General features: G+C 37.7%; 1 protein-coding gene across 2 annotated transcripts; it reads right to left on the bottom strand.

Moving 5' to 3' along the window:
• Positions 1-2,032: 2,032 nt before the first annotated feature.
• On the bottom strand, positions 2,033-8,763 carry LOC121515661 (interleukin-17 receptor A). 2 transcript variants are annotated; one of them, XM_041796551.1, is made up of 11 exons: positions 8,650-8,763; positions 8,539-8,560; positions 7,893-8,036; positions 7,675-7,793; positions 7,473-7,593; positions 7,153-7,200; positions 4,938-5,095; positions 4,769-4,843; positions 4,590-4,659; positions 3,006-3,101; positions 2,033-2,925 (listed from the first exon to the last, which is right to left on the bottom strand). In XM_041796551.1, exons 1-11 carry the CDS (start codon positions 8,746-8,748, stop codon positions 2,036-2,038), a joined length of 1,842 nt encoding a protein of 613 aa, XP_041652485.1. In that variant the 5' UTR covers positions 8,749-8,763; the 3' UTR covers positions 2,033-2,035. The 2 variants fall into 2 exon arrangements, with proteins under 2 accessions (XP_041652485.1, XP_041652486.1); XM_041796552.1 differs by lacking the exons at positions 8,539-8,560; positions 8,650-8,763 and having other exon boundaries at positions 7,900-7,968.
• Positions 8,764-14,262: the final 5,499 nt, after the last annotated feature.

Genomic DNA, 14,262 nt, shown 5'->3' with positions numbered 1-14,262 from the left:
TGTGAGTGGATCAGAGACACTCCAGTAAACCCCTGAATTACTACTAAACTCCTGTAAAGACTGCATCATTTTAGATGAGTTATCAACATTAACCAACTTCTGCAAAACACTGCTCTACCCTGTTAAAGAATACTGACCATTAATGTTCATATCTATCCTAAGAAGTACTTATAACATGCTTTAATTTAAGTAAATATGAATAAAATCAGTTTACCACAAACAGGGTTTGGTGCTTACCTTCTCCTCGGCAACAAAAATGCTTGAAACTTTGCTCAGGGGGCTGAACTTTGACACCAGCTCTGTTTACACAGCCCAAAAGCATCAACCACAGACCTCAGTGACCTAAACCATGGAGTAATCTTCTCAGTGAAAGTAAGGATGTAAACACGAATGAAAAAATGCCACACCAGAAATTAAATTGTATCCTTTTACAATACATTTCTGCAGTTTTTGTGAAGAAGTGACACTGGTGTGTTTGCCACAACCACATCATGCTCTAGTATGGGTTCCATATCCATTCATCCTCCTGTTCCTCCCTTTTCTATGATTTTTTAAATAAATTTATGACTACTAGGACTACTTTAAACAATGTTGTCAAACAGTGGAGATCTTTGCAGGAGCAAATCCAACTCAGTCAAGTTCAACATGTTCTACAGACTTTTACTCCTGACCAGTTATCAGTATGAAGAGCATCTCTCCAATTTTTTGCTGTACAAAAATGAAGCCAAAATAACCCCCAGTGGGCACTAAGCTGGTGATGCAATTTGGAGCCAAAGCATACATAGAAGAGAGGTGGCTAAGGGAAGCAAGGAGCTGACACAACAGCCCTTCTGCTGATGGAAGCAAATATTTAACTTTGTGATAAAATGTCAAAGATCCTGCAGGAATTTGTGTTTATGAAAAGTCTAGTGACTTTTGTGTTAAGCAAGGCACACTATGAGACAACCATTCAGCTTTTTGGAACTTATTCCAACCAAAGTCAGCAAAGGTGTGATTTTGAATGGTTCTAACAATTAGTTTAATAGATTTTTCTGAGGTATGAGATGTGCTAAGAGTGACTTTCCCCTCTCTGATCAACTAGGAAGATGACCAGAGCCACTTCAAATTGAGACCGTAAACATTCGTCAATATCTATGATCAGAAAACCTGTTGTTAGGGGGGAAACACTGATGAGAGGAAGACAGTTAGACAACAAATTGACCAAAGGAGGAAGCACAACAAACACAGCCATTGTAACAACAGTAAACACGAAACATAAAGTCAGATGGGCATCAGGAATAGGGGAACCAACTTGCTGATATGCGGCCACAACATGGGTTTATGTGTGATATAAGACATAGCACAATCAAAGTGACAAAGCAAGGAGCTGGACCAAAATTGCTGCCACAGTGGTTGTACCAGGTAGCTTAAAGTTAGCCATTTTTAGCTTCTTTACTTGTAAATCGTGTTCAATCGCACAAGATTTCAAGTTTTAAGAGTTAGTTGTCTCTCTTAATTTGTCTTGGGGTCTTTCACATTTTCAAAAGCAGTTAAAATTGAAAAAACCTTTCAGTGCCAGGCTTTAGTTTTTTGTAGCATTATCTCTGTTACCACCGTTTCTCCTCTCTGCTTACACAGGTAATAACACTACCAGTAATTGCACTTGTAAGGGCTGTCAAGCTTGATATTTCATCCACTGTTTTTCTTATCAAAAATATTCAAAGCTGTAATTCTCAGAAAAGACAAAATAACATGATAATAACCATTCATCACAGAAGAATCTAGGTTGGAAGAATCCGAGTTAAGAGTGTATTTCAATTCTAAGATCAATAGGGGAGGATCTAAACATTTTGGTTTTATCTCCAGAATGAAGGGCTCTTTGGGCTGGACATGTGCACTATTATTAAATGATAAGCATAAAGTAGTAATCAGATTTAAAGGAAAAGAAAAACATTTCAAAAGTATGGATAAAAACAAGAAAGAAGCAAAAAAAAGGAAAGCCTTTGGTTCACAAGTATAAAAGAGTTGAATGTCTCAACACATAGGTGCTATCAAATCAAACTGCTCTCAGGTCTGACCTCAGCTGGCACTCTTCATTTTTACTGAGTTCTGGTCTTTCCTGTGAGTTCAACAGACTGAAGACTTTGGTTGAGTCAGAATCATAACTTGTAATGAGTGCTGTGGTTGTTTGTGCATCCTCACAGATCTCAGCTGAACTCTCCTCCACCTCCAGCTCTGAACTTTCCAGTAACTCATCTTCAAACCAGTGTGGATGCTGCAGCTGGTAGGCCTGAAAAGCATCTACGGCATCCTGCAGGTCCCTGCCTGAGGGACAGTTGTGGTGCTCGCCCTCTGAGATTCCTTCAATGTAATTCACTCTGCCTGGTTTGTGCTTCTCAGCATCTAGGATCCTGAACAAAACCTCCTCAAACTGTTTCATTAGCTTGTAGCGTATCATGATGCGGAAAGGTGAAGGAACATCCTCCTCAGAAGAAATGTCTTCAAAGTAAGCCACAATGTATTTTTCATACGATGCAGATCGGATGAAATGTGGGATCAAGAGGCTGAGGGCTGGACTGAGCATGTCACCTACAGGTGAGCGTGCGTCCTCTCTCAGAAACACCTTTTTGTCTCCACACATGGCTTTCCATTTGGCCTGAACTCCCTTCGAGCACAGGATGAGTATCTTATCTGAAGATTTTTCTATTTGTTGTCTGTGCCATTCCAGCCACTGGATGCTTCCCAACACTCCCAGTCTGGTATAGTCCAGTAGATCCAGGAACACTTCAGTGCCACATTTGCTCATCAGGAAGGCACAAAGTTTGAGAACAATGTTTTTGTATAAGGGATGGTCTGGAGAGTAGATTATGAGGACTCTTTTTCTCTCCTGTAATTTTGAATCCTGTTGTTGTTCTTCATCAGCAGACAAAGATGTGTTCGCAGGCTCTGGTAGAAGATGTGTATTGATTACAATCATTTCAACTGGAATTTCTGTTCTATTAAGAGAGACTATAGGGAGCTCAAACCTTTAGGAGATGTTCTGAACGCAAAAGATGCAAGAAATACCCCAACGAGAAACAGCCCAACAGCAACTTTTACAAATGAGTCCCGTTGTGAATAATCTATAATCAACAAGAACAAAAACCAATTAACTGAACACTTGAATACAGCAAAGTGAAAAACATATACCCTTAAAAAAGTGAATCATAACCTGGTGGTTAAGACCCATCCCTTATTAGATGACTGTGATGTAATTTACATCGCTGTGAAAAAGTATTACTCCACTTTCAGATTTCTTACATTTCTGCATACTGTTCGCACATAAATGTTTCAGGCATCAAACAAGTTTTAAAATTAGACATAGATAACGTGATTAAATACAAAATGTAGTTTTAAATGATGATTTATTATTAACTTTGCACTCTTCTTTGCATAATTATTTAATTCAGCCACACTGGAAGGATTTTGGGCATGATCAGTCTGTTTAAGGTCATTCCAAAACATCTAAATGGGATTTAAGTCCAGACTTTGATGAGGCCATTCCAAAACCTAGATGTTGTTCTGGGTTCTCCTGGGAAGGTTCAGCACAGTTACAAATTTTCTCTATTTGTGGATAATGGCTCTCACCATGGTTCGCTGGAGTGCCAAAGTCTTAGAAATGGCTTTGTGACCCTTTCAAGACTGACAGACATCAATGACTTTGTCTCTCATCTGTTCTTGATTTGATGGCCGAATGACATGTTGCTTTTTGAGATCTTTCAGCCTTCTTAGCTTTGTCGAAGAAGTTCTATTTAAGTGATTTTTTGATTCAACAGGTCTGTCAGTAATCAAGTTTGGGTGTGGCTAATGAAACTGAACTCAGCTTTCCAAAGAATGTGGTTAGTCAGAGCTGATTTATGATTTAATGGATTGAAGTTTTCCTTGTCAAATTCTAAAATTTGTTTAATGATCTGAAACATTTAAGTATGACAAATACTCACCAAGTAATAATCAGGAAGCGGCCAAATACTATATAGAACAATCTGTGAAATAATATATATTTTTTAAATGTATCATCATCTTTTTTTATGAATCAGGGTATGTTTACCACAATATGGTCACTCACTTTTTTCAAGCTGACGCTGAGGCAAGTTTATCACTAAAAACTCAGAGACTTCAAATACCCCTGACAAAAGTAAAAACACGGCAAAAGAGGCCTCAATATAAGCACTACTAATTTGCTCAAAAGCATGTTTTCATTAGGGAATATGGGACATCTGCTAGGTCAAGGGCTAAAATATTGCATCATTTAATTGAGCAGCAGGTTCAAGCACCTTTGCAAAAACCAGAAAAACTAAGGGCATGGTAGATCTTATTGGATAGAAAAGATTAGCTTTTGCTGGTTATGTCAGTTGTCTCTGTGTTAGCTTAGCCTACAAACTATTTTAAGATTAATACTGGAATTAGCTACTTAGCCTTACAGCATACTACTAACATCAAACTTTTCACTGCCTCTCTGCTTGGTTGTGTTATCCAGAGTTAATTTGGTCTGTGTCCACTGATAACAAGCCTTAACATTGTAATTCTCTACATCAAGTTAAAATCTACCAAACTGTATTAATGATACTTACACAGGCAGTAATTCAGTGTATTCTCCACTCGCAGACAGTCGCTTTTGCATTGAATGAAAAATGGCTGAATCTACAGACAAGCAGAAAAAGGTGACACTGTGGTATTATATCTCTAAAAGAGCAATAACTATATAGACTATAAGAGATGGGACACTAAAGTAGAATAAAACTGAACTCACTGTCAGCCACATTTCACATTGTGAGAGCTCCCATAAACTAAATACAAATTTCTCACTTATCAATGATCTGTTTTCCTATTAAACAGAAGAAATGACAGAGAGAAATTACATTCTGTGGTGAAAAGGGAACTTATTGAGAGACAGAGATAGATAGATTTGAAACATTTACCTTTGAGATATTCTTGGAGTAAAAGAAACCTTGACTCTGGATGGAGACTTGGTAATTCTCTGAATATTGTGCCACCACAAAGCTAACAGCGATATATAACTTTTTATTTTTCTTGTCAAAAGTCACATCAGTTTCCATGTGGGGATCCCAGAGACTACCTGGAGTAATAAAAAAATGCAGATTTTATTCTGTAGGTGTAACATGAAGTCTTAGAATAAAACTTGTGAGGTTAACAGAATGAAGCTCAAGGTTCAAGATGCTTTATAGGCCTACATGATAGTAACTGTTGTCCCCAAAGCAAAATAATACAAACAAAATAATATACAAATTATTAACAATTATGTTGTATCTTGATATTTAGCTACAAATAAAAACACATACCACTACTTTCATATATATGCAGTGAAAAAATTTGCCCTCTCCCTGATTTCTTTTATTGTGCAACTTTGTCATACTTTAATTTTTCAGATGATAAACACTTTTAATTTAAGACAAATATAGCCTGAGTAAATACAAAATGCAGTTTTTTAATGATTATTTCATTTATTTATGTGAAAAAGTCATTAGCCTGCTTGTTAAATCCTGAATTAACTGTGATTAACCACATTCTTTGGAAAGCTGAGTTAAATTTCACTAGCCACACCTTGGCCTGTTTACTGCCAGACCTGTTGAATCAAGAAATTGCTTAAATAGAACCTGTCTGAAGTGAAGTCGCCTAAAATATCTCAAAAAGCAACACATCATGCCACGATTTAAAGAAATTCAAGAACAGATGAGAGACAAGGTCATTCACGTGTACAAAGGGTTACAGAGCAATTTCTAAGGCTTTCGGACTCCAGTGAACCACGGTGAGAGCCATTATCCTTAAGTGGGGAAAACTTGGAACAGTGGTGAACCTTCCTAGGATAGGCCAACCTACCAAGAGCACTTCAACGACTCATCCAGGAGGTCACAGAAGAACCCAGAACAACATCTAAAGACCTGCAGGCCTCACTTGACTCAGTTAAGGTCAATGTTTATGATTCAGCAATCAGAAAAAAATGGCATCCATGGGAGAGTTCCAAGGCCAAAACCACTGCTGAACAAAAAGAACACAAAGGCTTGTCTCACATTTGCCAAAAAAACATCTTGATGATGCCCTAGACTTTTTGGGAAATATTCTGTGGACTGACAAGACTAAATTTGAACTTCTTCTGTCCCTTTAAATATGACATAAGAATAACACAAGGTTTCATAAAAAGCACATCATACTATTAGTCAAACATGGTGGTAGCAGTGTGATGAGGGGGGCTGCTTTGCTGCTTAAGAACCTGGATGATTTGCTGTTATTGATGGAACCGTGAATTCTGGTCTCTGCCAGGAAAGAAGAATATCCAACCATCAGTTCGCAACCTCAAGCTCAAGCCCCCTTGGGTAATGCAGCAGGACAGTGATCTGAAAAACACCAGCAAGTCTACCTCTGGATGGCCAAAAAAATGAAGGTTTTTGAGTGGCTCAGTCAAAGTCTGGACTTAAATCTGATGTGGCTTGACCTTCAAAAGGCTAATGCATAAAAACCCTCCAGCGTGCCTGAAATGAAGCAATTCTGCAGAAGAAGAGAATTCTTCCACAGTGATGGATAAGACCCATTAGCAGTTATCACAAACGCTTGCTTGCAGTTGTTGCTATCAAGAGTGGCACAACCAGTTATTAGTTTGAGGGGGCATTACCTTTCTTCATAGGGCCAGGTAGGTTTGGATGACTTTTGTCACTTAATCAATGAAATCCTCATCTTAAAAACTGCAATTTTATATTTACTCTGGTTATCCTTGTCAAATATTAAAATTAGTCTGATGATTTGAAGCATTTAAGTGTGACAAAAATGCATAAAAAGAAAGAAAAAGAAATCAGGAAGCAGGCAAATATTATCTCACAGCATAGTAGATACAGGCTTGAATCATATGAAATCATTTAGAACAGAGATATGTTGCAAATAAAAGAATTCATTGAACTATCTGCTTGTCTATAAAGAGAGCAGTAAGTAACACATCATGCAGCTGAGTATATAAATTGTGTCTCTTCAGCTACACACAGTCCTGTTAGTTTTTCATGTGGCTTTCCTGTAACCTAACTCTGAAAGCTCTTCCTCACAGCTTCATCAGTGTGAAGACAAAGAACAATTTTTAAATGTAAGGACCTGCATTGATTTTCAAATGACTAAAACAGAGTGAATTACCATTTTGCAGACACAGCAGAGATTTCATGATCCTCCTGTCACCACATCCTGCTCATAACAGAGATATTGGTAAGTGAAGAAGTAAGATATTGATTAGTATTGTCTGCAGAAGAAGCTTATGATAAGTGACACGTGACTGACTAAATACCAAGAGAAAGAAACTCTGGGATGCAAAAGGTATTTAGTTCACACATCTGAAAGTTTGAGAGACATAGCAAAAATGTTCTAATACTGCTTATGCCATTTGTTTTAATGATATATGAAATAATGAAACATTTGATGTGATAAGGTATAACTGTAGCTACATTTAAATACAGTACCTGGGATGGTAAACTGCTCTTTAATTCTGTAGTCTCCATTTTCAGGTTCAGGCAAATTTAAAATTGACACCGTATATGTGTGCCCTGGCTCAACGACAACTCCATCCAATGAAAATTTCCACTAATAAAGAGAACAAAGTGTCAGCTGTCTAAAATGATTAACATTTATAATAAAAAAGGTAAACAATAAATACAGTCTCACCCTCTTGTAGTTTGGATTCTGTACCTGGTTGATCATAAAGGAAAACTGCACACACAGACTTTGATTTGTAGTTTCATCTCTTATACTTATCACTGATCCTTGAAGTTTGTACAAACCCCCTGTGATTATAAGACAGTGCATAATTTTATATGACATTTTTATCTAATTATTTTAACAATGTGCTCTTCTTTGTGGGCTTACAGAGCAGCAGACCTTACCGTCTACCTTTAGTTTCCAGGTCACATTCACAACAGAAACAGGCTCATGATCATCCATCCAGACTCCCACATGAACAGAATCCCAGACTGGGCCGACAGGAGCTTCTTCTCTGGGTGCGGTTATGGGCTTCTCTGAGCAGCTTTCTGACATTTAGGGAACAACATGACATTGTGTATATATATTATAATATGTGTCTGAAATAACTCAGTTAAATCTCAGATGAAAATGGCCCTTCCCTGAAAAAAATTCCAGCAGCATGCTTACAGTAATGTTTGATATTAAAAGTCAGCAGCGAAGATTATATAGATCACTGATAGAGCCATGCTGACCTTTGTGATCTCATCTATCAGACTCAAATATGGCTGATTTACTTTTTATAACGTCTTTTAAACATTTTTCTAATCATTGCTTACAGTGTATTCATTATGCTCTTGATCCTGGGACTTAAATATTTATTCTTTAATTATATTATCTAGTCACATTTATCATCTGTATTGCGGTTTTGATTACAGCTTTATGACTTACCACATGTAATTGCCCTATGGATGTTTTATGTTGATTGTGTGTTTTGTTCATGTGTTGTGCTGTCATATATGTTACCTGTACACAAATTGTTCTACTGGCATAAAAAAAGAATGTACTTACCAATTTTACAGTTATCAAGACCCTGAAAAGGAGCAAGCAAGCTATTTTATATTTACTTTTTTAACATTGAAAGATTACTTCCTTATCAATTTTTCACAAATAAAGCCTCACCAGTTGATTGCAGTCCAGACGCTTGTTCAAAGTCCTGAGAGAAGACAACCCTGCGAGTCCTCTTGCTAAACACAAGATCAAAAAGGAAACACAGATCATTCTGGTGTGACTCTTAAACACAAATGAAAAAGCTTTAAAATGAAAAAGGTGATTAAAAAGCAGAAAAATAATCAACTCTGTGTAGAAAAATGTCGTAGAACAGTTTGCTAAAACACACAGAGAAGGCTCTGTGTGACATTATTTACACCACTGACGTGCTTCATGTTTATCAGGCTCAGTCATCTGAGAACAAAGGAAGGACGCTTTGTTTCATGTCTGATGTGGTAGGTACTTTCCATTTTCTTTGCACAGGCTGAAAGGTACTGCTCACTGAACCTGCAGATTTTTACAGAAATTAAAATTCAGTCTTTTTAATTTCAAAGGACAAAGGTCCACTTTATTTTAAAAACCAAACACAAAATGATGTATCAGGACACTTAATAGCCACTAGAGGGCAGCAGTGGCCAAGTTTCCAAGAAGTAAATTTCCTTATTAATTTTTTCAGTTGCAAGTTAAAGGCTGGAGAAAGGTTTTTCAGTTAATTTTTCACTTTCTTGTACTCACAAAACAAATCATGCTTGAGCTAAATTTCACAAAAAAATGAATCGATAAGCCACAAGTAAACATGATGAGAGATTTGTTATCCTGGAAGTCAATATGAGAAAAGTATGACCACTGCTACTACATATGTACTGTAAATATGAAAGCTGGACAAAGAACAAATAAACATTAGATATTAAATACACCTAAAAAGTGGATATGGTGATAACAGTGACTTCAAATAAAGCATATACACACTATAAACATCTACAATATAATAAATGAGGGATTTATGCAGATCTAGAACAATTTAAATACACTATATGGACAAAAGTTTTCAGCCACCTGACCATTACACAAACAGGAACTACAATGACATTGGACTCAAATACATTTACGCACTTTAGTGTGGAGCTGCCCCTTTTTAACAGCCCTCACTTTAATTGGAAGGCTTTACACAACATTTAGGAGTTTTTCTGTGAGGATTTTTTGCCTATTCATTCTGTAGAGCATTTATGAGCTCAGGCACTGATGTTGGATGTGAAGGCCTGGCTCACAGTTTCTGTTCCAGATAACAAAGGTGCTCAATGGAGCTGATGTCAGGGATCTGTGTGGTTCTCCCACGTTGAACTCAACAAACCATGTCTTTGTGCACTGATGCACAGTCATGTTGGAATAGAGAAGGGCATTCCCCAAACTGTTGCCACTATTTCGGAAGCATTACATTGCCCAAAATGCCTTGGTATGATGAAGCATTAAGATTGCCCTTCACTGGAGATAAGAGGTCTAGCCCAAACCCTGAAAAACAACCCCACACCATTATTCCTCCTTCCCCAAACTTCACAGTTGGCCCAATGCAGTCAAGCAGGTTAACATTGTCCCAGCATCCACCAAACCCAGACTCATCCATCAGACTGTCAAACAGACAAGTGTGGTGATGTGGGGCTTGCATGAAGCTGCTCAGCCACAGAAATTCATGAAGCTTTTTTGCTTATATTAATGCCAGTGGAAGTTCAGAACTTCAGCTATGTAATAACCAGAGCGTTGGCAACTTTTTTGCACGTGCATAAGCAGTCGTTGACCCTACTCTGTGATTTTACATGGTCTTCTACTTTGTGGCTGAGTTGCTGTTGTAAACACTTCCACTCTCCAATAATATCTCTTACAGTTGATTATGGAATATCCAGCAGGGATGAAATTTCATGAACCGCCTTATAGCAAAGGTGGCATCCATCACAGTATCACATATGAAATCACTGAGCTTGTCTGACCCATTTTGTATCACAAATATTTGCAAATGGAGACTGTATGGCTAGGTGAGATTTTATACACCTGAGACAATAGGTCTGATTGAAACAGCTTGAATTCAACAATTAACAGGTCTGGCCAAATACTTCTATCCATATAGTGTATATGGTTGAGAATCTATTTTCTCATTATTGCCTGGGTATACCACTGCATCAGTTTTTTAGATCTATTTAGTCTCTCACAGAGGCAATTCTTTTTTAGAAATTCCTCATCTGTAGTAGACTACTCACCTGTTCCACACCTACTGTTGTCCAAAGAATTGTCGTGGCTTTAATGGGTTGTTTAGAAGGAGCATGTTACGATATTATCTACATTATTAATGTGTCATGACCTGTTATGTATCAGTATCTAATAATTGATCACTTTATTAGACTCTTTTATTAAAATTCTAGGGATTTTTTGGCTTCATTACACAGAAAAAAATACAAAGTTAGACCTGCTGTGAGGTGGACGTTATCATTTTAAAATAAGTGCCTCACAAGTCCAGAGGTTAACACCAAGCCTGACCACACAAATCACCGAGGCAACTAGATACACACAGATATACACACATTTTATCAGCAGATTAAAACATAATGCCAGCCCTTAGCCCAGGATTATGAGTATAAAACCTATTTGTTTACTAGAGATTATACACTATAGGACAAAAATGTGACTGCTGTTATGTGTTAATTCCTGTCGCTTTGTCTCAGCTTTACTGTGTCTTCTACTGGACATCGAGCTCTATGGTGTCACTTTACATAACACCAAGAGACGCACACAGACAGTCAGACAGTCATGTGCCACAGAAATCTGACCAGAATAGACTGTAGAGGTTGCGTTTGATCTCTCCTTTGTATGAGAGCTGTGCCTCCACATATCAGGAGTCAGAAGCCATGGCAGCGCCTCCAGAATTACAAATATTATTATTCTGTTACATTTAAAAAGCAGGGAGATTAAGCTCTAATTATAGATGATTTATGAGAAATTAAAACACATAATATTGCTTATTTTGTGTATAAAAACAATCTATTTAAAAGCTGTCCCATGCTGTCTAGCTGATAACAGAAAGTTGAACGCTTGTAACATTTTTGCATGTGCTGTCCTTACATTTTTTTTTTCATATTTTCTTTAAATGGTGCTGCATGCTTTTATTTTCACTTGTTTGCATGTTCTCTTTTTGTTTTTAATGCCTAAAATTAACCTGTCCAGGAACCCTTGAAGAAAACATTCTTAACATTTAGTTTATATGTTTTGTCCTTGATTAACAAGTTAAGGTAAAATTAAGTCTTTCTTTCCAAAACAACATTACACAACGTGATAAAATCTGCTCTTATGTGATTCAGTACAACTGAACCTGGAATGGTATGGCATAATGCAATTCTATGCAATGCAAAGTGTTGGGAAAGCCACTTGTGAAATGTAGTGAGCTTAGCTACGAGTTACCATTTTTTCGAGTTACTATTTTTATTGGCTGCACTAATTTTTGTTATTAAGATTATTATAATTGTTATTCACTTATTAAATAATGGTTAATGTTTTTGTCTGTGCCTCCTCTCTTCAAGGTTCCAGAGTCTGGAGGAAGAGTGGAGGCACAGAATCTTCATTGCTTTAAGTCCAGTGTGAAGTTTCCACAGTCAGTGATGATTTGGGCTGCCATGGCATCTGCTGGTGTTGGTCCACTGTGTTTCCTGAAGTCCACAGTCAATGCAGCCATCTACCAGGACATTTTAGAGCACTTTATGCTTCCTTCTGCTGACAAGCTTTATGGAGATGCTGATTTCATTTTCCACCAGGACTTGGCACCTGCCCACACTGCCAAAGGTACCAAAAGCTGGTTCAATGACCATGGTGTTACTGTGCTTGATTGGCCAGCAAACTGGCCTGACCTGAACCCCATAGAGAATCTATGGGTTACTGTCAAGAGGAAGATGAGAGACACCAGACCCAACAATGCAGATGACCTGAAGGCTGCTATCAAAGCAACCTGGGCTTCCATTACACCTGAGCAGTGCCACAGGCTGATCGCCTCCATGCCACTGCACTGATGCAGTAATTCATGCAAAAGGAGGCCCAACCGAGTACTGAAGGCATAGAAATGAACAGACTTTCCAGAAAACTGACATTTCTGTTTAAAATATCCTTTTTTTATTGATTGTATGTAATATTTTAATTTTTTGAAACACTGAATTTTGGGTTTTCTTATCTGTAAGCCATAATCATCAACATTTCAACAAATAAAAGCTTGAAATATTTCACTCTATGTGTAACAAGTCTATATAATATATGGGTTTCACTTTCAGAAAAGAGTGACAAAAAATATTGAACTTTTTCATGATATTCTAATTTTTTGAGATGTACCTGTATATGTAGAGCTCCTGCCGTCACATCTTTAAATGCTCTTTGGCAAGACAAACTCCAAATTGCTCACACGGCTGTGTTGTTGGTCTGCCAATATGTATGAAAAGGATAAGCTCATACTGATAGCCCTTTACCCAGCAGCCTCTGCCCTCAGTGTGTGAACCAGTGTGAATGGGTGAGTGTGGCCTGCAGTGTAAAAACATTTTGAGAAGTCATACGAAAAGAAAGTATAACAAAAGCTGAAGTCCATTTAACATTTACTATTTAGGAAAGCACTTGACAAAATTTCACAATGCAACAGTGGCAAGTAAAAACATCCTTTTAGCAGGCAGAAACCTCAAGCAGAACCACTCATGTTGAACAGCCATCTAGTGAGACTACCCTGGGCTTGGAAAGTGGGATAAATGCCAGTCTGTGTCTACAGGGTGAAACATCTCAACAACTACCACATGAAAATCCTATGACATAACAAGACATTCTTGTCCCTCAGAGGATAAATCCTATAGACTTCAGTGTTTCATTTATCTATCGCCCTTATCCTGTTCATGTCTGAGAACACAAGAATCACAACAGCCATATCTGTACTTTTTAACACTTACACAAAAAGTGAATTTCCCCAATTGTTTTCCTCACCATGAGCATGTTAGTGTGCAGAATTTAGACTTTAGAATAAATTCAGATAGCTAAAAATCTGATTTAAAACTCTGCTGCCAGCTCACAAAGTTAGAAAGCAAAGCAGCTCAGTGCAGCTGATATCTGCAGAGAGGAACAATCAGCTGTCACTTAGGTGAGGTATGAGTGAAGTGCACCCTTGTGCAATGCTATCACATGAAACAAATGGGTCATGGGTTGAGGGCAAATCAAAACGGGTAGCATTGTGATGCAGGAATTGTCAGGTGGACAAGAGGTCTATTTTAGTTAGCCATTCACATGAGACTTTGAATACATAAATCTTTCACTAATAACCATATAGTGCTTTTTCTTTTCCTGACTCCCCACTGTTTCTGCCCTCATTGACTTCCTCTCACCTGCAAGGTAAGATTCATATTAAATAATCAACATATGCTATTAATCAAAGCCAAATAAAAGTCAATCAAATTTATTTTAGGCATTGGAGCTGGGTCTTCAACTCAATAAGGCAGATAATTGGGAAAGCAGCCCAGGTGTCTGAATGCCCATCTCTACAGTTTGTCTGGATAAAGTTAAGTCCGGTTTTATTGTAGGAAGTACTGAAGACTGCATATCAGCATGCCCCTGACACGGCTGGTATTTATATGAGGGAATCTTTGCTATGCCGTTACTTTTGTCAAGGTCTTCAACTAGCTCGTCGAACGTGGCTCTCCGGGGTTGACTTCTTCATGATCTCTTGATCCTCTAAGTGAAGAA

The sequence above is a fragment of the Cheilinus undulatus genome, linkage group 9, assembly GCF_018320785.1.
Source record: "Cheilinus undulatus linkage group 9, ASM1832078v1, whole genome shotgun sequence".
NCBI classification, from domain to species: Eukaryota; Metazoa; Chordata; class Actinopteri; order Labriformes; family Labridae; genus Cheilinus; species Cheilinus undulatus.
This window is presented reverse-complemented; position numbering and strand designations above follow the sequence as displayed.

Bases quoted from the DNA above. Each gene is read 5' to 3' on its own strand.
- LOC121515661 (XM_041796551.1), bottom strand. From the start codon at position 8,748: ATGATCTGTGTTTCCTTTTTGATCTTGTGTTTAGCAAGAGGACTCGCA. The intron at 7,794-7,892 runs GTAAGGTCTGCT...TTATAATCACAG, and splicing joins CTGGAAACTAAAGGTAGACG to GGGGTTTGTACAAACTTCAA. The intron at 7,201-7,472 runs GTACTGTATTTA...TGTTATGAGCAG, and splicing joins AGAGCAGTTTACCATCCCAG to GATGTGGTGACAGGAGGATC.